Below are 21,572 nucleotides of genomic sequence, written 5' to 3'. Positions count from 1 at the left end.
ATAAGTGCTTCTGAAACAATTTCGATAAAACAGTGGCAAGGGAATGCTTTTGTCCAGTCTTCAGAATCAAACTCTGAATTTACTCCTGATCATGGCCTTCTATTGTTTTATGACTAACATGATCAATGGACAACAAAGTAAAACTTAAACTGATAACGCGATCAGATAACAGGACTTGTCGAGGTGATTCATTACTACCTCAGTCTCTGGGTCTTCCAGTTTGGTAATTACTACTGCAACAACATCGCGGCATGAATTATCAGGCTATGACAAAGTCACAATTGCAGCCTCCTTACCGGCATTCGCCTTTCCGCATAACTTAGCACGACTAATTTCGTAAACCTCCATGAAAAAGATTGGTGCCAAGTAGTCCAGCCAGGGAACACACTGCACAAAAGGAACAAGTTTTGAATACCTGAATACCATTCAGAAACAGATAAATTGCCATGAGAGGAAGTAATTGCACCTGTTCTTCCGAAAATTGTAATTCGGCACAGGCTTTGTGTATGTATTGTGCTTGGAATCTCACTTCGAGTCGCATGTTCACTGAGATAGTGTGTAGCCTGAGAAGTAAACTCCTCACAGAGTTTGCATGACTTTTTATTCCTTGCAGTTTCACTTTCACTCTCAATCTCTTCATCTATTTACCAAATTCCATTTGAAACAAGTCACCGAATTTTGCGAGATTTCTGGCATTTGTAAAAGTTAAGCTGATTAATATGGTGAGGAATAACAAAGCTCAATCTCCAAACCATTGTTGCCTGTAGTTCATTGAAGAAATACATAATTCAGGTCAATGAACAAGCAAAAGATAGCAAAGATAAACTTCACCAAGAATAATCACCTTCTACTTTAGTTTTAGAAGATGAAGATAAAATTACCCGCAAGTTGTAGCAGACAGTGGGTGCATAGTATCTCTGACGTAATGACCAGGAGTTGATTCTCAGGAACTGACGACCTACGTCAGACGCTTGTGTACCTGCATCTACTTCCTTCCATATTCGTGGGACAAGTGTCTGACTGGTGTGGAGGAAGACTAAAAGGAGAAAGGAAAACAAAATAATAATGAACAAGCAAAAGATAGCAAAGATAAACTTCACGAAGAATGATCACCTTCTACTTTAGTTTTAGAAGATGAAGATAAAATTGCCCGCGGGCTGTAGCATAGACGATAAGCGCATGGTATCTCTGGCGTAATGATCAGGAATCGATTCTTAGAAACTGACGATCTAGGATTTACCCTACGCGCCTAACGCCTGTGTACCTACATGTATTTCCCTCTATATCCATGAGGTCGATAATAAGAGATCGTTAACCTAGCAGATCTATATTTAGAAAATGAAAATCACTCTAAAGAAGGCAGAAAATCAATGCTGATTTTGAGTTCTTTAAGCTTTCAAGCATCTAAACAACAACAGTAACAACTAAGTGAGATCGATAGATTTTTATTTATATTTAAAATAAATTTTATCTTATTTTATAATCTCAAATATTCGATCAGACATAGCACATTATGACAAAAGGTAAATACGCTCGCCTCCAGCGTCCCTGCCAACCCGTCCCAAGACTAACACGGATGAGATAAATCACGGACGGTTACTAACCTTTGGAATAATGACTAGCACATAAAGGTATGATAACACCTCATACATTAACCACTAAACCCATTCAATCAGACATAGCACAGGTGGAAGACTAAAAGGAGAAAGAAAACCCCAAATATTCGATCAGGCATAGCACAGGTGGAAGACTAAAAGGAGAAAGAAAACAAGTGTGTGACTGGTGTGGAGGAAGATTAAAAGGAGAAAGGAAAACAAAATAATAAATCGTCGACAGCAGGGTTCGAACCTGCGCGGGCAAAGCCCAACAGATTTCAAGTCTGTCTCCTTAACCACTCGGACATATCGACTTCGATAATGTTTTAGATTTATCATTTTAATATAGTGTTTCAATTTTATTATATAATAACTTTTGCTATTTTAGACCACTCAGTTCTTTAAAAGTCCATACTTCTCCATTAGGCAATTGCTACATGATTTATTTGAAAATACACCTTTGAAAGGTTCATAATGTTATGATTGAGATTATTATTAAATTATAGGATATTTGTGTATATGTGCAGATTGGGCAAGTTCTCTTAGCAATAAGTGGTTTTTTATTTCCTAAAATAATGAGAAATAAACAGGATTGGTAAAGGTTAAATGCAGAGACAATGATGCAATAATATGATTTTGCTCATCCTGAGTGTCTCTCATCGTCGGTCTCATAATAAGATGAAGAAAAGTAAATCATGCACCGAGCAACCTCCTGAGTATGAGGATATCCTGAGTATGAGGATATTTAATTCTCAATGGAGTAAACCTCGCGAGAATCCAATGAAACAAGTCTGTCACATGAGTACCAACTCGGCTACACAATATATAGAGTGCAAAAGTATATTGGAATCATAAAATGTGATTTTTATTTATTTATTTATTTATTATTAAAACAACTTCTCATCCTGTCTCAATCTATTTTCATTTAAAAAATACTCTTATTTTTAATGATATTATAGTAATTATAATCTCATAATTATTATACGACTGTACCAACTATGATTCCATAGTCATTACAACAAAATACTAATCAATATTAATAAATGTTAATTAAAAATAAAGTATCTATATTATAACATCTAATGATTCGTAGTTATTACAATATAATATTAACTCATATTAATATGATGTGAAGTACTCATATTATAACAACTATAAATGGTAGTTACTATAACATAGTGTTAGTAGTGTTAATTACAATTGAAATATCTATGTTGTAGTATCGATGATTCCATATTTACCATACAACATTGAAAATAAAATATTTTTAAAAAGTAAAAATATAGTAAGATGGGATGGGATGGGATGGGATGTTATTTCCATAATAAATGGAAGGATAAAAACACAATATTCTAATAAAAAGGATTTTTTATTTTTGCCCAAATAGAATTTTTACCCTAAGAACTTGGGTTAAATATTTGATGGCTGACTTAAGATAATTCCCCTATGAAACTAATGAAGGTTTATTATGACAATTAAATTATGATGCCTATAACGATAAGATTTCATATTTCACAAGAAAATAAATCATCTAGAAATTAATTATCACTTTAAAAATGTAGTCCCATAAATTAATTAGTTGGTGACTGAATGCCTAGATTTGAATATATGTATAATAAGTTAAATTTATATAATGCCGTAAAAAGGATTACCTCCGGCCTCCAACAATTTGCCCCTAGATTAACATGAAAAAAATAAATCATAGATAATTACTAGTCAAATTTCGACACCAAAACCTCATGTAATAACATCTCATATCTTCATGGCCGCATCATCCCGAAAGGACAAGTTAAATTTTTATAATAAACTTAAAAACAACTTGAGAGAGTACTACAATTATATATTATGTAACTAATATAAGAGATTATTTATTATATTATGTGTAATATAAGAGATTATGATTTAATATTTATCACAAAATAATGTTAACATCACAAGCCCTATATTAAGGTTGATTAATTAACCACTTTAACTTAAAAGGTCAAATTATTAGGAAATAATAAACTACCACACTTGTACATGAGACTAAAAGATTGTACCCTTATCCTCTCGGGGCGGTGTAAATGATTAATACATGGGTGTTATCATATGAGGTCTTGGGGTCGAAACTCGACGTGACCGAGCATAACCTCCCTCATGTCTTGATCATTTGCATTAATGGCTAGTAGTCACCCGTGATTTACCCCCTCCGTGTTAATCTAGGGACGGATTAACGGGGACACTGGAGACGAGCGAATCACCTTTTGCCACATAAAAGATTGTACCCTCTTACTTTCAACATCATTTTTTTTTGTTAAAACAATCTTGTACAACGCTTTGCTTGCCACTTAAGTTAAAAATAATGAACTTAATTAAGCCCGTAATAATGAACTAACTTTGCTTTAAACCATTTTATAAGTTAAATACGTCTTGCTGACAACAACCTAGAGTCTAGAAGCTACACAGCTTCATTTCCCTAATAATAATTATATACAAAAACGACGTGGTAACTACAATGTTACATATGTTTTTCTCGCCTACTCGAGAAATAGATTGTCCCATCAGAAGTTAGCTTGCTTTTGTTCCGAGATGGCATCTTCTTTTGTTCTTTTTGATCTGTTTTGCCCACAGGATCCCGACGAAACCGAGCTTCTTCCTCTTCACGGAAAACTGCTTCTGTGCAGATCCTTCTTTACTCTCCTGGGGAGTTGTTAGAAACTCTTCCCTTCTGGTCAGCATCAGACCCAATGAAACCTTGGGTTTTTCATTTTCCTTCTCCCTGATTCTGCTCTCGTGCTCTTCAGGTGACTCTGGACTGATCAGCTTCATGCTCAGTATCTGCCCGATAGACAATGCTGGTCTTGGACCATAGTTTGTTGCCTCAGTAACCAAGGTTGAGCTGTTCAGGTCAAGCACACATGCATCCTTCCGTTGGTGCGATGCAGAATTCTTAAATTTTGTGGTGTTTTGTACACCAGAGCGCCGCTTCTGACCATTCTCAGATCGCCATCTCCGTAGAGCATCCTCGACAGCAAGCTTCCCTGTGTTGGCAACCTCTACCCGCTTCAGTGCATCTTCAAGTGCCTTCTTATATTTTTTTGCATCGGCAGTTGCATCCTCAACTTTCATCATCGCTTCTGATCTAGATCTGTTTGCCTCCTCTATTTGAACCATGACGGTTTCAATTTTCTGTCTAGAGATTTCATCTGCTTCTCGAGCTTTACCTGTTAGGTTGTGATATTCCTCAATTGAAATGGTTATGCCATGTGAATTCTCAAGCTCTTTGATTGAATTATTACTGATCATTAAACCTTTTGTGTGGGCAAGAGCTACAGCTTCAGCTGCTTTCGCTGCTTCTTCGATCTTCTTAGCTGCAAGTTGTCGGGCTTCAGCTGTCTTAATGCTAGACTTTGTCTGAGCAATTTCCGATGCCAGATTGGTCAATTCAACCTTAGCAGCTTCTATTGACTGCATTGACTGTTCTATTTCCAAGTTCTTTTGTTTGATCTCCTGCAAAATATTACAAGGTTCTTCAGATCTCATACTTTGCAGATCTTTAGTCTTTTGCAATCTCGCTGCTGTCTGATTAAGTTCCTCCTCCAGTGATGAAACCAATGCAATATTTGAAGCCAGCTTCTCTCGGGTTTTCTCAAGTAAAACCTTTTCCTCTCCTATCCTCATTTTCAGCATTTTGACAGAAGTTTGAATGCCACATAGATCATTGGATGACCCGTTCAAGTTTGCCTTGGTCTTCTTCGGGTCTAATGAAATCTGTTTTTCAGATTGGCTCAATCCTATCATTCCACAAATTTCCAATCCATAATGCACTTCTACATGATCAACGCTCATAGATGACATATTATTGGTTTCTGATGTTTCTTCATGTAACCTCGATTTTAAGCCAATTACAATATTTTTTGTCGTTTCAAGCTCTTTCAAGACATCAAGTGTTTCCCTTTCTTTCAGGATGAGATCTTTCTCTAGTTCAGCTATCTGTTCCTCCACTTTCATAACCTCAACATCCTCAAAGCAGTGGGGTTTCTGATGGAACGTGTGGAAGAGAGACTCAGGAATAAGCATTCAAAAAGAGTGCTGATATGAACATAGACCAAAAACAAATGAAAATAGCAACCACCCGAAGAACAATTTTATGTGCTTGGAAACAAAGTTTTTAATAGAACATAAATTTCTCAAAACATGCACTTGAATTTATGTTAATCTCAAATTGAGACCTCTAGCTCTATATTCCAGAATCATGCCCTTACCTGAACTTTCTACCTCTTAAACTGATCAATCATCAACCATTAAACAATTTAGAAGAAAAACTTGACACTTATTTCTACCAAAAATCTGCCTTTCTATTCAAAAACAAAAAGTAATTTATTATACTAAAATCCCACTTCTGTTTCTAGACCATGCAAAGGCTTGAACTTCTCTCCTTCCTTACCTGTCCCACATAGTTTTCCTATTTTACAACTGTTAGAATAAGTAAAAGGGTATTTTTATCTTTTGGTGTATATTTTCTTTTCTATATAAAGGCCTAACTCGTGATTCCCAAGACACGAGATTTTAGGTTTTGCTTTGAACATGGTATCAGAGCCAAAACCCTAATTTTCTTTCCCTACCGCGTCGAATTGTGCCCTAGTTTTTTTTTTTTTCCTTTTCTCCTCGTGCCACGTCCGTCTCCACAGGACCGCCGCGACACCATCCGCCTCCGTCGCGACCTCTCCTTCTCGTCGCGATCTCCTGCTGCGATCTCCTGGCGTCGATGTGTGTTGGCTCTGCTTTCTTCTCACCGGTTCGGAAATCTCTCCTCTCCTCGCCATCTCCTGCCGCGAGCCCTAGCAGAGGGCGCCGCGAGACATAGCAGAGGTCGCCTCCCTCTCGCGCCTGTGGAGCACGTTGCACCACCCACTGCTCGTAGCCGCCGAGCCATAGCAGAGGTCGCCTCCCTCTCGCGCCTGTGGAGCACGTCGCACCACCCACTGCTCATAGCCACCGAGCTATAGCAGAGGTCGCCTCCCTCTCTCTCCTGTGAAGCACGTCGCGCCACCCTCTTCGACAACATAAGCTTGCCACCTCTCCCATGAGCTAAGGCTTCTCCTCTCGCGCCGATCTTCCGCCGCCTCTCCCTGCCCTAGATGCAGCCGGCGTCATCACATCTGACTACAGTACCTGTAATTTTGGGTGGCTAACGTCGTCGCCATCTCTTTCACCGGCTGCCACTTCTTCCTCTTACACAGGAGAGTAGGGTTGTTCTTTCGCATATCAGCAGTTGCCTCTCTTCCCTCTTGCGACGCCGAGCTTCCTTTCTTCCAAGGAGCCGCTGTTTTTCTTCTGCCCTGTCACCACTAGCCCACAAGCTCTATTCATGGTTACGTCCAGCGCCCCAAAACCAGATACCTCAATCTTTACCAACCATATCACTGCACCCCTTTCTTCCGAGCAGTTGAACGGTAAAAATTATATCTCCTGGACATCTCACATTGAACTTTGGCTTGTTGGACAGGGTTATGAGACACATCTCACTCAAACTGAAGAAGATATTCAAGTCGCCGATCTTCCTCTATGGAAGAAAGTTGATGCTCAGTTGTGTTGTATTATCCAAGCCACCATCCATCCATCTCTTAGAAATTTCTTCCGTACTCACAAAACCTGCAAAGCTATTTGGACACAGGCTCAACAACTCTTTACAAACACCTCTCGGCGCCTCTATCAAGTTTGTGAAGATCTCATGACCATCCTCAGCGCCCATCAGATTAAGGATTCAATGTCAATGTCAATGTCAACTTATCTAGGTTCAGTCCCTAGCCTTCTTTGTGACTTCAATGAACTACTCCCACCTGCGGCCAATCCTGTTGAAGAGCTTGAAAATCGGAAGAAATTTTTTATGTCTTTGGTTTTATATGGTCTGCCCACAGATTATTCTCATGTCCGTGATCAGATCCTGGGCAGTCCCACAGAAGCTACCATGGACAATACCTGGGCGACTCTTCTCCGTGTCCCGGCCAAAGTCTTGACGATGCCTTCTTCATTTCCCATTGACTCGTCGACTTTGGTCTCTCGACACGACAAGAAACCTCCACCTCGCAAGGGTGGCAAAGGACGTCCTTGGTGTGATCATTGCCACCGACCGGGACACTCGATTGATAAGTGCTGGAGTCTACATGGGCGTCCTCCTCGTGCTGCTCAGATTGTTCAGAGTTCTGTTGCTCCTTCAGCTTCCACTTCACAGTTAACACCTGATTCGATTTCAACACCTTCCTATACTGACTTTCTGAAATGGTTTGAGGATCGACGGGCTTCGGGTTCCACTGCTACCATCGCAGACGCTGGTACTTCCTTCTGGCATATCTCGTTCTTCGATCCTTGGTTCTTGATTACGGGGCCATCATATCCATTAATAAATCCCTTTTTTTCTCTCTCACTACTTCTGGTAATTTACCAATGGTCACCATGGCCAATGGTTCCCAAACTCAATCCCAGGGTATTGGTATTGTTCATCCTTCTTCATCTCTTTTAATTCATAATGTTCTTTATGTTCCCAGAGCTCCCTTTAATTTGTTGTCAATAAGCCAACTTACTCGATCTCTTGATTGTGTCATTTCTTTTACTAACACGTCTGTTTCCTTACAGGACCGGAGTACGGGGAGGATGATTGGCTTCGGATGTGAATCTCATGGCCTTTATCGACTTCAACAACCCTCTTTTGTTGGTTCGGCGACGGCATCTCCACTTCTTATTCATGCTCAGTTGGGACATCCAAGTCTTAATAAGTTGAAACAGTTGCATCCTAATCTTTCTCACCTAGAGTCCTTATCTTGTGAGTCGTGTCAATTAGGTAAGCATGTTCGTAGTTCTTTTTCTCCTCGTATTGAGAGTCGGGCTATGTCTCCTTTTGTTTTAGTTCATTCTGATGTTTGGGGTCCGAGTCGTGTTTCTTCTACAATGGGATCAAGGTATTTTGTTACTTTTATAGACGATTTTTCCCGTTGTACATGGTTATATCTGATGAAGAATCGTTCAGAATTGTTTTCTATTTTTGAATCCTTTTTCCTTGAAATAAAAACTCAATTTGGTACTTCCCTTCGAACTTTACAAAGTGATAATGCACGCGAGTATTTGTCTACTCAGTTTCGTACCTTCTCGACATCTCATGGTGTGTTGCATCGCACGTCTTGCCCTCATACCCCTCAACAGAATGGGGTTGCAGAACGCAAGAATCGTCATCTCCTTGAGACCACTCGGACTCTTCTTCTCCATTCTCATGTCCCTCATCAGTTTTGGGATGATGTCGTACTTACTGCGTGTTATCTCATCAATCGCATGCCTTCATACACTCTCCAGGGTAAAATACCTCATCAGGTACTTTATCCACATCAGTCCCTTCATCCTCTACCACCTCGAGTCTTTGGTTCTATATGTTTTGCTCATGCTCTTGATCCCGGCATTGACAAACTCTCTCCTCGGTCTCAGAAAGGGTACAAGTGTTATTCCCCTACTTTTCGTCGGTAGTTCATCTCTGCTGATGTCACATTCTTTGAGTCAGTTTCTTTTTTTGGTCCTTCCGCTCCACAGGCCGAGGTTTCTCCCTCTCCACCTGCACCAGTGACTATCTTTATCCTCCGGAGGTGCCTCTATCATCTCCTCCTTTGCAGGTTTATCAGCGTCGTCCTCATTCTGCTGCCAGCCACTGCAACTGCTGGGGCACGTCTTTGAGTCGAGTCCTGCGTTTCCTCCGGTCCCATCTCCTGACTCTGATGTTCCTATTGCACTTCGAAAGGGTATGCGTTCCACTCGTAATCCTTCTCCTCACTATGTTTCTTTAAGCTATCATCGTCTTTCCCCATCCTATTATTATTGTTTGTCTTCCTTGTCATCTGTTTTTCTTCCAAAGACTGCAGGTGATGTCTTTGCCCATCCAGGATGGAAACAGGCTATGCTTGATAAAATGAGTGTCTTACAGAGCAGTAGGACTTGGAACCTCGTTCCTCTACCTCCTGGGAAGTCAGTGGTTGATTGTCGATGGGTGTTTACGGTGAAAGTTGGTGTAGACGGCACGGTTGATCGGCTTAAGGCTCGTCTTGTCGCTAAAGGCTATACTCAGGTATTTGGATTGGATTTTGGAGACACCTTTTCTCCTGTTGCCAAGATATCTTCCGCCGTCTTTTCCTATCCATTGCTGCAATTCGCCATTGCCCCTTCATCACTTGGACATCAAAAATGCATTCTTACATGGTGACATGCTCGAGGAAGTCTACATGGAGCAACCTTCGTGTGGTGTTGTATATCGTCTGCGGAAATCTTTATATGGTCTCAGCGGTCACCCAGAGCATGGTTCGATAGATTTAGTATTGTAATTCAACAGTTTGGCATGACTCGAGCGAGGCTGATCATTCTGCTTTTATCGTCACTCATCTACTGGTTGCATCTATGTAGTGGTTTATGTTGATGATATTGTCATCGCGGTAATGATCATCTTGGGATTTCCAAGTAAAACTTCTTTTGAACATTTCCGGACAAAAGATCTCGTGAACTCAAATATTTTCTAGGGATAGAGTGCGATCTAAAGATGGAAGGAATCATTATATCCCGAAGGAAGTATCGATGGATATTCTAGAAGAAGCAGAATGTTAAACTCGAAGACATCGACAATCCCTGGATCCTAATGTCAAGCTCCTACCAAATCGGGGAGCCTCTTTGAATCTGAGCAGTGCAGGCGATTGGTAGGGAACCTAAGCTACCTTATTGTCACTCGTCCGGATATCTCATTTGCAGTAGCGTAGTAAGTCGGTTTCTTAGCTCTCCGTGCAAAGAACATTGGGATGCAGTGACTCGCATTGTTCGATATAGGTGCACCAGGAAAGGGTCTTTTATATGAAGACAAAGGGCATACTCAAGTCGTAGGATATTCTGATGCAGATTGGGCAGGATCTCCCTCTGATAGAAGATCCACTTCTGGATTTTGTATATTTGTCGGAGGTAACCTTATTTCTTGGAAAAGCAAAAAACAAAATGTTGTGGCAAGATCTAGTGCAGAGGCAGAATATCGAGCTATGGCTATTGCTAGTCAAGAACTTATATGGTTAAAACAGTTGCTTCAGGAACTAAGGTTTGGAGAGGTTACACAAATGTTACTCATATGTGACAACCAGGACGCTATGCATATTGCCTCAAATCCAGTCTTCCATGAGAGAACAAAGCATATTGAAGTTGACTGTCACTTTGTCAGAAAGAAAGTCATATCTGGAGAAATATCTACTAGTTTTGTCAACTCAAATGATCAGCTAGCAGATATATTCAATAAATCACTTAGAAATGATCAGCTAGCAGATATATTCAATAAATCACTTAGAAGTCCCCGGATTGACTACATATGTAACAAGCTTGGTGTGTATGATCTATACTCTCAAGCTTGAGGGGGTGTTAGAATAAGTAAAGGGATATTTTTGTCTTTTGGTGTATATCTTCTTTTCTATATAAAGGTCTAACTCGTGGTTCCCAAGACACGAGATTTTAGGTTTTGCTTTGAACAATAACAAATACCTATTTGTTTTTATCTCATCAGTATGCAATTCAGCTTTTGTTACATTCTGAGTTTAGTATTTTCTTGAGGGTTGTGGGTACTCTAAACCTTTTCGGGATGTCAGCCTCACCTAGTAGAGAGCCTCAAGAACTTTTTATGTTTACTTCGTTTTCTTATCCCGCCTATGTTCAGGTCTTCCTATAGCATGTTTTCTTTTTGCCTTAGCCTGCACAAGTTTTATAAAATACAGAAATATACAAGTCCGTCTTCTACCAAGGTATACTAAGGGAGTGTTTGGGAGAGTTTTTGCTTATTTAAAAGTGATTCTTATAGAGATTATTTTAAAATTAGTGAGAAACTAAAGTATAAAGTATTTAGAAAAAGAACTCAAATACAAGGTAGAGTTGGAGTGTTCGATGAATAATTACTTCCAAGCTTAATTTTTAATTAAATGACAACAATATCCTTAAATTATATAAATTAATATTTTTTAATTATCTAAATATAATTTTGATACACTATTTGTTTATTATTATTATTATTATTATTATTATTATTATATTTAAATATTGTATCAAAATTAATTTTTTTATAATGAAATGTTATAAAAAATAATAAAAATAAAAATAACAAAATTTATAAAATGTATAAAAAATTCTGAAAATACAAATTATATAAAAATATAAAATATTATTTAAAAAATAAATATCATAGAAATGAGGTGGCAATTATATAAAATAATAAATTTATTAAAGTCAAAAATGTGGCAGCAAGTATGTAAAATAATAAATTTATTAAAATCAAAAATGTGGCAGCAAGTATGTAAAATAATAAATTTATTAATGTTAACCATAAACAAAAAAACAGAAGCAGCAAAAAACATCAAATTCTTACTTCCAGCTTTTAAGTAAAAGTTACAGAAGCTGAAGTAGAAGTTGACATTCACAAATACTCAAAAGTGCTTTCATGTAGTTCCCATATTAGAAGCGATTAGTAGAAACTCTACCTCTAAATCCTAAGACAAGAACTGAGGATTTCTTGATGTAGAAAGTAAAAAAGGCAGAACCCTAAAGGCTTAAAGAGATTTATTTACTCAGTCATGCAAACTATATAAACATCATGTACAAAATAGATATAGGAAATCTAGAAGAGAACTTACAAATAGTAGGGAGAGGAGAAAAGTGGGAGAAAACTTCCCGTCAATCTTACTTTCTTGCTTGTATGCTTCAGTTGAGAGAAGAGGGGGCTTTTATAGAGAAGAGAAGAGGCTTCTGGACACAGGAGGAAGAATAAGTGGGAATCTGGTTAATGCTCTTGGTCGTCACTGCTGACATTTTTGCAGAAGTAGTGGTGTCTAACATCCTGGCTGACATTTTTGTAGAGGTAGTGGTGTCTAACATCTTGGTTGACGTTTTTATAGAGGTAGTGGTGTCTAACATCATAATTCCATCATGTTGATTAGGTTTGCTTCTTCTACTGAACCCATAGATGATGGTAGTGTAGAAGTAGATGTTGTTAAGGGGTTTTATTTTTATTTTGTTTTTGGTATTTTTTTTTTTTTGGTAGAATTGACATAGGTTTGAATGTTGAATGGAGTAAGAAAATAGAATGAATTCTGTTCCAAAGTGTTTTGACCAATAAATTTTTACGGTAAATGTTTCTCATGCTAAAGTATATTCCTAAGGGGTCCTGGTAGGGATCCCAAAGCCAAGAACTTCCCTGAATGGATGATCTCCAATGTTTAAGTTGTTCTTCCACTGATTTGGGAGAAGTTCATTCTTTGTCAAGGTGGGAAGGATACTCTTCAAACGGAAGAAATTGAATATTAAGTCCTTGAATATCTATTTTTATTACATGTCTGGCTGGTTCAATGCATAAGTGTATCCATTTTGGAGGAGAGAAATCCATAGTACATAGGACAAAAGCTTCTTTTTCATCAAGTATATGTTGTACAATTTTTCCAAGTTTATACAGAAAAGATTGTACTGAGTCTAAGTCATGAATCTAAGTAAAGGGAGTAATAAGACTGCCTCAATAGTTTTTGTGTTCAAATTTTTTCACAATGGATGTTGGTTTTTCTGAATGAGTAGAGTAACTAACATCTGCATCCTAAATCTAATGTTTCTAGAGTTGCACATTGGGGAAAAGAAATGGTACATTTGATTTTATAAGTATATTCTTCCCCATAAGTAATAGTGATTAAGTTCTAGAAATGGTACATTTTCTGGTGTTGGATGTTGGTGAAACCAATTAAGTTCTTGAAATTGTTGGAAGGTAGAAGTATCATCCAAAGTTTGGATGTGAGTAGTATATCTTCTGGTGAATTTCTTCCAGAAAATAAGTTTCTTTTCTCTCAAGTTTGGCTTACAATATTTCAAGTGATTGGTACTCCATAGGTTTTGGTATCCTGGTTGGTACCGAAAGTAAGTCACTTTCAAGTATTGTAGAAGTGCCATGAGTAGGGAGTGTTGTAGTATGTTTTATTTTCTAGGATCTTTCCACCTGTTCTGAGTAATGGGCTGGTGATAAAGTTTGTATACCCAATTTGATTCTAAGTAAATCATAAGTCTCATCAACTGAATAAAAACCTTTGTATGAAGATTTGTTTTCTTCTGGAAGTAGAACTTTTGACTTCGTTCCAGTTAGCATATAATCTTGCATATGGTCCTTACAGAATAGCATAATAGCAAGAAAACTTTTTTCTCATTGGTTTTTGTAAGATTGGTAAGAAGTAATTAGATAGAACATTAATAATAGTTATCTTATGATTAGTTATTCCAGGAGAGGTTGGAATATTCCAAATATTGTCCTTCAGACAATGTTGTACTGGATCCAGTTGTGCTCTTAAGTGAAACTGAAAAATATCCTCTTTTCTTGAATATTATTGAAGTTTTTTATTACCAAATTTCATGGTCTTATGGCTATAAGTTCAGACTTTCTTTTGTTTGTCCATTTTCTTGAAATAAGAGAAGTTAGTAATCGTGATAAAATATCAGTTAGAGAATTATTAGTTCCTTTTACATGTTCCCAATTTATTTTTAATCTTCTATTGATGATTGTCTGTAACTTTGATCCATCGCTTTGAACCAAGTCCTTTCCTTGTTCCTTTAGTTTCTTGGCTATATTTAATGATGCATAATTTGTTCTAAGCGTAATTGCAAATAAAAAGAATGAAGGAGTCTAAGCAGTAAATAACTGCTAGTATTTCATAACCTAAGGAAGTAAAATGACCCTTTTCTTCGTATTTTCCGAGGCATATCTGTAAAGGTGTAAATGAACCAAGCCGCTCGTGAACTATTCGAAGCTCGATTCAATAAAAGCTCGTTTAATGAGGCTCGTTAAGAAAATAAATCAAGCTCAAGCTTCACAATATTCAGCTCGTTAGCTCGTGAACACGTTCGTTAAACTCATGAATCAATTTTTAAATAAAAAAATAATAGTTTTGATATTGAATTTATAAATTTTACATTCTACTTATGAAAAATATAGACAAATATATTAAATTTATTTATTAGAATAAAATTATAAATTTTAATAAGAATATTATAATTTTCTCTAAATATATAATTTAATTCTTAATGAATATTTAAATTTATAATTTATATTTATTAAGTTCGTTTAGGCTCGATAAAAGCTTGAATAAGCTCGTGAGCCATGAATATATTCGTTAAATAAAGCTCGAACTCGGCTCAATTATAAACGAGCCAAGCTCAAACATTCAAGAGTTCGGCTCGGCTCGATTACATTCTTACATATCTGCATAGAGATTCTGAAATTTTTAGGTCGTATTTTGAAGTTTTTCTAAATAAAGCTCCTCCCCATCCAATTTCACATCCATCGGTTTCGATGACTAAGTAATTTGAATCTAAAGGGAGAGTTAGCATTGGCAACGGTTAGAGTATCTTCGTCCTGAGATATTTTATTATACAAAGGACCACTTATTTTTCCAATATATTTAAGATAGGGTCTAGCATAGTTAAGTAAACCCAAAAAAATCTAAGGGTTTTGATATCCTTCATTTTGTCAAGGAAATTTAATAATTTAGTGGAGATGTGGATTTGGAGTGATATTTTTCCTTGACCAATTATGCTGCCTAGGAATTCAATGTGATAATGCTAAATTTATTTTCTTCCGAGAGACGATTATCCCATGTTTATCAAATACGTTAAAAATCATGTGAAGATGAGCATAATGCTCTTTTGATTTGGAAAAGATTAGTATGTCATCTATATAGATAGAAGTAAAGGAATCAACTCCACTAAAAATATCATCCATTTTTCGTTGGAAGATAATACAGTTCAGGGATAGAGTCTGGGTGTATTTTAACTTGCCAATAACCAAATTTCATATCAAATTTTAAATACCATTTTGAATTCTGGATTTTATTAAGTAACTGATCTTTGTCTAGTATCTTCTAACAGTCTTCATGGTAATTATTCATTGAAACGCTTATAATTAAATACCATTTTGGACTCACCTCTCTTTTGCTATGCTCCTTTGTTTACCATGAAAGCAGGGCTCCTATGTCTTGAATCGGACCTTTATATAGCTTTAAGTTTAAGTAATTAAGAAATATGATTTTTGCATTCTTCTCTTTCCCAATTTATGCATCTTAAATCTTGTACCTTAATAGTTAAGTCGGGATTGATGATGCTTAGTTTGCAATGTATTTTGTCTCGTTTCCAATATTTGGTAAGTTTTCTCCTATGATTTCTAATTTTTCGAGTCTAGAAAATACTGTATCTAAACTTTCTTGTGTTTTTAATAAAGTGCATAAATATGCGGAATCTACACAATCCTAACAATAAATATCTATCTATGTCTTGATTACGAAAATAACAGGTTACTAAGTCTGCTACTTCCGTATTTGGGCTTTCATAGCCAAATAAAGTTAGTTTTCCTAAAGGGGAACCTCCTTTTTACCTTTACAGGTATTTTTAATAGGGCGAGGACAGCTTAAGGTCTGGTTGAAAGATTCAGGAGGACGAGGGAGGCTATCACCACGCTTACAAGCGCTGACCTTTGATGGATAAATAGAAAGAATGGAAGAAATAACAGGAGTAAATAGTAAAAACCGCATAATCTTTAGTGAGCAAGAGGGCACGATCAAGCAAAATAAGTAAATCAGACCTAAAATTAGTGGGATATTTTTGTGAGCCATAGGGCAAATCCATAATTGAGGAAGTAAAAGAGGAGAATTAAAAATACCACAATTGGTGTAAAAACACAGATATATGTTTTTAACAAATTTGTAGTAGCTGAGTTGTTAGCTATCAAATTGCGTGCTGACAAGAGGTGTATTGGTAGATTGGATCAGCGAAGGAGGTAAGAATGAGGAAAGTAAATGTTCATCAATAGCAGAAGTGGTAGCTCTGCTATCCAAAAAGACATGGAGGGTGAGTTCATGGCCTCCAACCTTGCATCTTCCGACTTATATGGACTTCTTGCTAAGAATTTGGCTCTCGACCCTCTTATATTTTTTTTTATCTTGCACACTCGTAATTCAAGTGAGAGCTAACGTATTAACCTAAATATAAATAATTGGCAATCAGACACATCCGAGGTATAATTGTACCAACAATCTCTCATTTTGATATTTGAGCTAATTTTAAACATATCATAATATACTATTAAACAACAAGAAGATAACAATACAATAAGCATAAAAATTGCAAAATCATGTCATAATATCAATAAAACAAGCATGAACTTAAATACGTTATTTCTCCTGCTTTGTCAAATATCAAAATGAAGCTAATAGGAAAGAATGAATAACAAGATAACGCTCCTCAACTAATTCATAAACACAGATATATAATCAAGGATGAGACACCCCCTCTTAACTAATGCAATGATAGAATACACCCCTAGACGTCACATAAGCAAACAAATAATCAATAATGGGGAACTCCCTTAACTACACATCATAAAAGCAACCAAATAATGAATGACGGAGCACTCCCTCGCTAAAACTACAGTGTTTCACAAGTAACAAATAAAAACTAGAGACATCATATAAAATCAAAATCAAACATACAAGATGTGCCTCCAACATATCAACTGTCATGATTAAATCCACAAAGTCAAAATATAACGATAAACACACAATGTCCCACTCCTACTTGAGATCCAAAATGTGTGGCACTTATCATCATCCGCTGGAGGAGGTGGCTGAGGAGGTCCACTAGTCCATGAGAATCAAATTATGCAAGGAAGCAACACACGTCTAGATAGCAATTTGACGTCGCTCCATACCCTCAAGATAAGTACGTAATTGAGCTATCTCAGCCATCTAGAGATCACGATCCAAGCACAGCTCATCAAATCGTGAATTCATAGTTTCCTCAAGCTCGGCATCATCCCTAGTGATGATAGCATCTGGTGTCGATCCCTAATCCCTGAGTCACGATCTCGATTCCTCAAACCAATGACCATCTATCCACCTCACAGTGTAGCCATTGGGCTCCATTTTTTTTTGTCCCCTCGGGACAATCTAGTGACTAGCACATAAGGTGCTGTCATCATGAGATCTAGGGTTCAAATCTCGGCAAAGCCAAGGTAAATACCTCCCTTATGTGTTAGTCACTATTTCAAAGGCTAGTAGCCGCCCTAGATGGCCAATCAACCCTAGGAATTGGTTAACTTTAGATTATCCTAGAACCCTAGATGGTTAGTAAATCCTAGGACATGGTTAACCTAGTATCCGTCAACACTAGGAATTGGTTAACCCTAGGGATTGACTAACCCTAGATTTTTCGTCAACCCTAGATGCTTTGGCCTTTGTGGTAAATGGACTTTGGCTTTAGGGGTATATGGGCTTTGGGCTAAATGGCCTAAATGAACTTTGGGCTAAATAGCCTAAGTGAACTTTGGGCTAAATGGGTCTAGGCCTAAATGGGCTTAGGCTTAAATGGGCTTTGGCTTTAGGGGTAAATGAGCTTTTGACTTTAGGGGTAAATGAACTTTGGACAAAATGGTCTAAATGAGCTTTAGGCTAAATGGGTCTAGGACTAAATGGGCTTAGGGTTTAGGGCTAAATGTGCTTAGGACTAAATGGGCTTTCGTCTAAATGGGATTTGGAGTAAATGGGCTTTGGCTTTAGGGGTAAATGAGCTTCGGCTTTAGGGTTAAATGGGCTTTGGGCTAAATGGCCTAAATGAGCTTTGGGCTAAATGGGCCTAGGCCTAAATGGGCTTAGGACTAAATGAGCATTCGTCTAAATGGGCTTTCGCTTTAGGGGTAAATGGACTTTGGGCTAAATGGCCTAAATGAGCTTTGGGCAAAATGAGTTTAGGCCTAAATGTGCTTAGGGCTAAATGGCTTTGGGGTAAATGGGTTTTGGGCTAAATGGGCTTTAGGCTTAATAGGATTAGGGCGAAAAGGCCTTTCATCTAAATGGGCTTAGGGCCAAATGGGCTTTCATCTAAATGGGCTTAGGACTAAATGGGCTTAGTGTTAGAGTGTATATACTAAAAGCCTAGCTTTTTGTATAAACATTTATAAGAATCACATTTGTCAAATGTTTACATTTATATGCTAAGTGTAGTTATTCAATTAATTTATATTATAGATAACATGATGTATGGTGTCACATACAGAAGATCATGTTATCAGTTCCTTATAAATTATAAACAGTAGCTCACGACCAAGATGGAAAGGAACAAATCATCAGAACAGTCGTAGTGTAACTAGGTATTAGTTTATCTTAACTATATAATTACACTAGTACACTTAGAGTATATTGAGTAGGACCATTGAGGCAGTTTCTTTTTATACTGACTAAATAAAAGAACAAGACCTCGGTCATTATGGAAGTGTGTGCTCTTAATCCTAATATAATAACAAGCACATATATTTAGTATTTATTTCTTTGACTTATCAAAGGGTGAGATTTAGTTCGATAAATCAAAAGGTCCGATAAGTTGGGAAATGATATTACAAATAGTGTGTGTTGTTGATTATAGAAGGAAACTGTGTCCTAGTAATCTAGGTTGATAATGTCCCCAAGAGGAGCTCATAAGGATTGTCATGTTAAACCCTGCAGGTGGACTTAATCCGACATGACGATAAGGTTGAGTGGTACTACTCTTGGACTAAGACATTAATTAAAATGAGTTGTCAGTAACTCAATTAATTAGTGGACATCCGATATATTAACCACAGGGAGACTAACACACTCATGATAAGGAGCCCATAATGTAATTTGGGATTGGTGTGGTATTGCAATAATAACTCTCTAGTGGAATGAGTTATTATTGATGAACTTGAGTTGTGTGTTCGAGGCGAACACGGGATACTCAAGCTCGTCGGGAGGCCAAAATCAATTTCTCCTCTAGGTCCCTGTCGTAGAGTTAATGCCTCAAATTCACTCATGAAAAGCTCATCTTGGTGTCCAAGAGGGTCGACCCCAGCTTGGTGACGAGCAAGGGCATATCTATCTCGAGGGGTCGGCCCTTGCTTGGTGCCCAAGCAAGGGGGTCGGCCACATAATTCAAATTAGGGAGGGTGTTTTGAATTTTTAAAATCTTCTCTTTGAGATATCTGAGTTTTAAAAGAGGATTTTAAAATTATAAAACTTTCCTTATTTGAATTAGGCAATTGGTTTAAAGAAAGTTTAAAAGTTTTAAACTTTCCTTTTTAATCATCCTCTTGGTTTTTGAAAAAAGGAAGAGTTTTAAATTTAAACTTTCCTTTTCAGAACCATATTAAAAAAAATTAGAAGAAGTTTTAAATTTTAAAACTTGATTTTAATTTTAAAACTTTCTATTTTAACATCCACATTAGGAAAAGAGAGCTTGTAAAATTTTATAAGAGCTTTTCTTCTTTGCTTATAAAATTTTTACAATTTTTTTTTTCTTTTTTTCATGCCTTTGCTTATTAGAGTGGCCGGCCAATCAATTAAATCAATCAAGAGGAGAAAAAAGGAATTAAAAAGGAGGAAAGGAAAAACAAGAGAAAGATTTTAATCTTTTGTAAAAATCTTTCCTTATTTACCTTGGACAAGAATTATAAAAGAAGGGAGGAGAGGCCTCATGAAGCATGCTATTTTTTTCTCTATTCTCTCTAGTCTTCTTCTAAGGGTTGGCCCTTTGCTTCTCTTCATGCTAGGGCTGGCCACCTCTTGTGGTTGTTTTATGTGGCCGGATACAAAGAGAAGAAGAAGAAGAAGAAAAGCATGCTAGGGCCGGCCACCTCTTGTGGTTGTTTTATGTGGCCGGATACAAAGAGAAGAAGAAGAAGAAGAAAAGTAGGGATTGCATCAACTCTTGTTCGCTTGCTTGTGCTCTCTCTTATGGCCGGCCCTCTTCTTTTTCCTTTCCCCTTGCTCTCTTTTGTTCCTCGGTGGCGGTGATGGCCGAAACTTAGAGGAGGAGTCTTTGTGGTGGTGTTTATCTTGGAGGATCGTCGTCCACACGACGTCTAAAAGGAGGCGAGGAATACAGCAGAAGATCTCGAGATTATTAGCATACAAAGAAAAGGTGTAACTAGTAATTATTTTCCGCATCATGCTAGTTAATTTTTCTTTGTATGAATTCCAAACACAAGATGCATATGATTCTAGAATTTCGAATTTGTAATTTGAATGTGTTTTTTTTTTCGAATTTTTTATTCGATTGTTCCTTTTGGTTAAACCTAGAGTTATATAAGAAAATTAAATATTAACTTTCCTTAAAAGACTTTGTCTAGGCGGTGGTGGATGATCTCATACCCAAGAAGGACTAGTGTCTCGCCATGCAGTCCTGGAAGCCAATTTTGGAAATTAATATTTAATTGAATTTATAACATAGGTGAATTTGAATCAATAATGTTAAGCATCGTTTGCGATTCAAATCTAAACCATTAAGAACAAATAAGTTAAATTTGGAATCAATAATGTAAAGTTCCGTTTGCGATTCCTAATTTAATTTCTAAAGAACACAATAGGTTGTTTAGGAAAGGTTCGACATTTGTACAAAATTTTTGTACAGTGGAGCAGGTACGATCTTCCTAGGACCAACCAACACTTAGGGCTAAATGGGCTTTGGCCTAAATGGGCTGAATGGGCTTAAAAACCTCCTCGCTCTTGTGTCAATTAGGGTGGTCAACCGCATTTATTGTACCACATAATATCATCTAATATCACGATTGAAGTAGGTCAAATCCTCTTAATCACTGCAAATGAGAAGACTTAACTTTCATAATTTCGCATAAAATGGCATAACATAGCATATCTAACACTGAGTTACCCTAAACACTTAGCATAAAATGTCAGAGCATAGCACAGCATGACTTAGCAAACCTTAAGATAAGATAAGATAACATATCATAACATAAGAGAACCTGACATAACATAACAACCCTAACTTTCCTTGTGCCTAACGCTCACTCGATTTAGGGCTGATCATATACACGCGATGCTTGTTCGATGCACTCCAGGATGTGCAGCGTTTGGACGTTCGGACCGCGTTCGACGATAATAGAACTAGCGGTAA

At 37.3% G+C, this 21,572-nt stretch overlaps 1 protein-coding gene and 1 non-coding gene across 4 annotated transcripts in view; both read right to left on the bottom strand.

Moving 5' to 3' along the window:
• Positions 1–1,827: 1,827 nt before the first annotated feature.
• On the bottom strand, positions 1,828–1,909 carry TRNAS-UGA. The gene has a single exon. It is a non-coding gene; the product is annotated as a tRNA-Ser (tRNA).
• A 2,049-nt stretch (positions 1,910–3,958) lies between these two features.
• Positions 3,959–21,572, bottom strand: part of LOC122034256 (WEB family protein At2g38370-like) — a 50,975-nt gene continuing 33,361 nt past the window's right edge. For 2 of the 3 annotated variants that reach the window (XM_042593424.1, XM_042593426.1), the window contains exon 2: positions 3,959–5,615. In XM_042593424.1, the coding sequence (XP_042449358.1) occupies positions 4,143–5,615 (1,473 nt within the window). In that variant the 3' untranslated portion in view covers positions 3,959–4,142. Of the gene's footprint in view, positions 5,667–21,572 lie in introns of all 3 variants that reach the window. The other variant, XM_042593425.1, reaches the window with a different exon arrangement.

Source organism: Zingiber officinale, chromosome 11B (assembly GCF_018446385.1).
Source record: "Zingiber officinale cultivar Zhangliang chromosome 11B, Zo_v1.1, whole genome shotgun sequence".
Lineage (NCBI taxonomy): Eukaryota > Viridiplantae > Streptophyta > Magnoliopsida > Zingiberales > Zingiberaceae > Zingiber > Zingiber officinale.
Note: the sequence above shows the minus strand (reverse complement) of the source record. Positions and strands in the feature narration are given on the sequence as shown.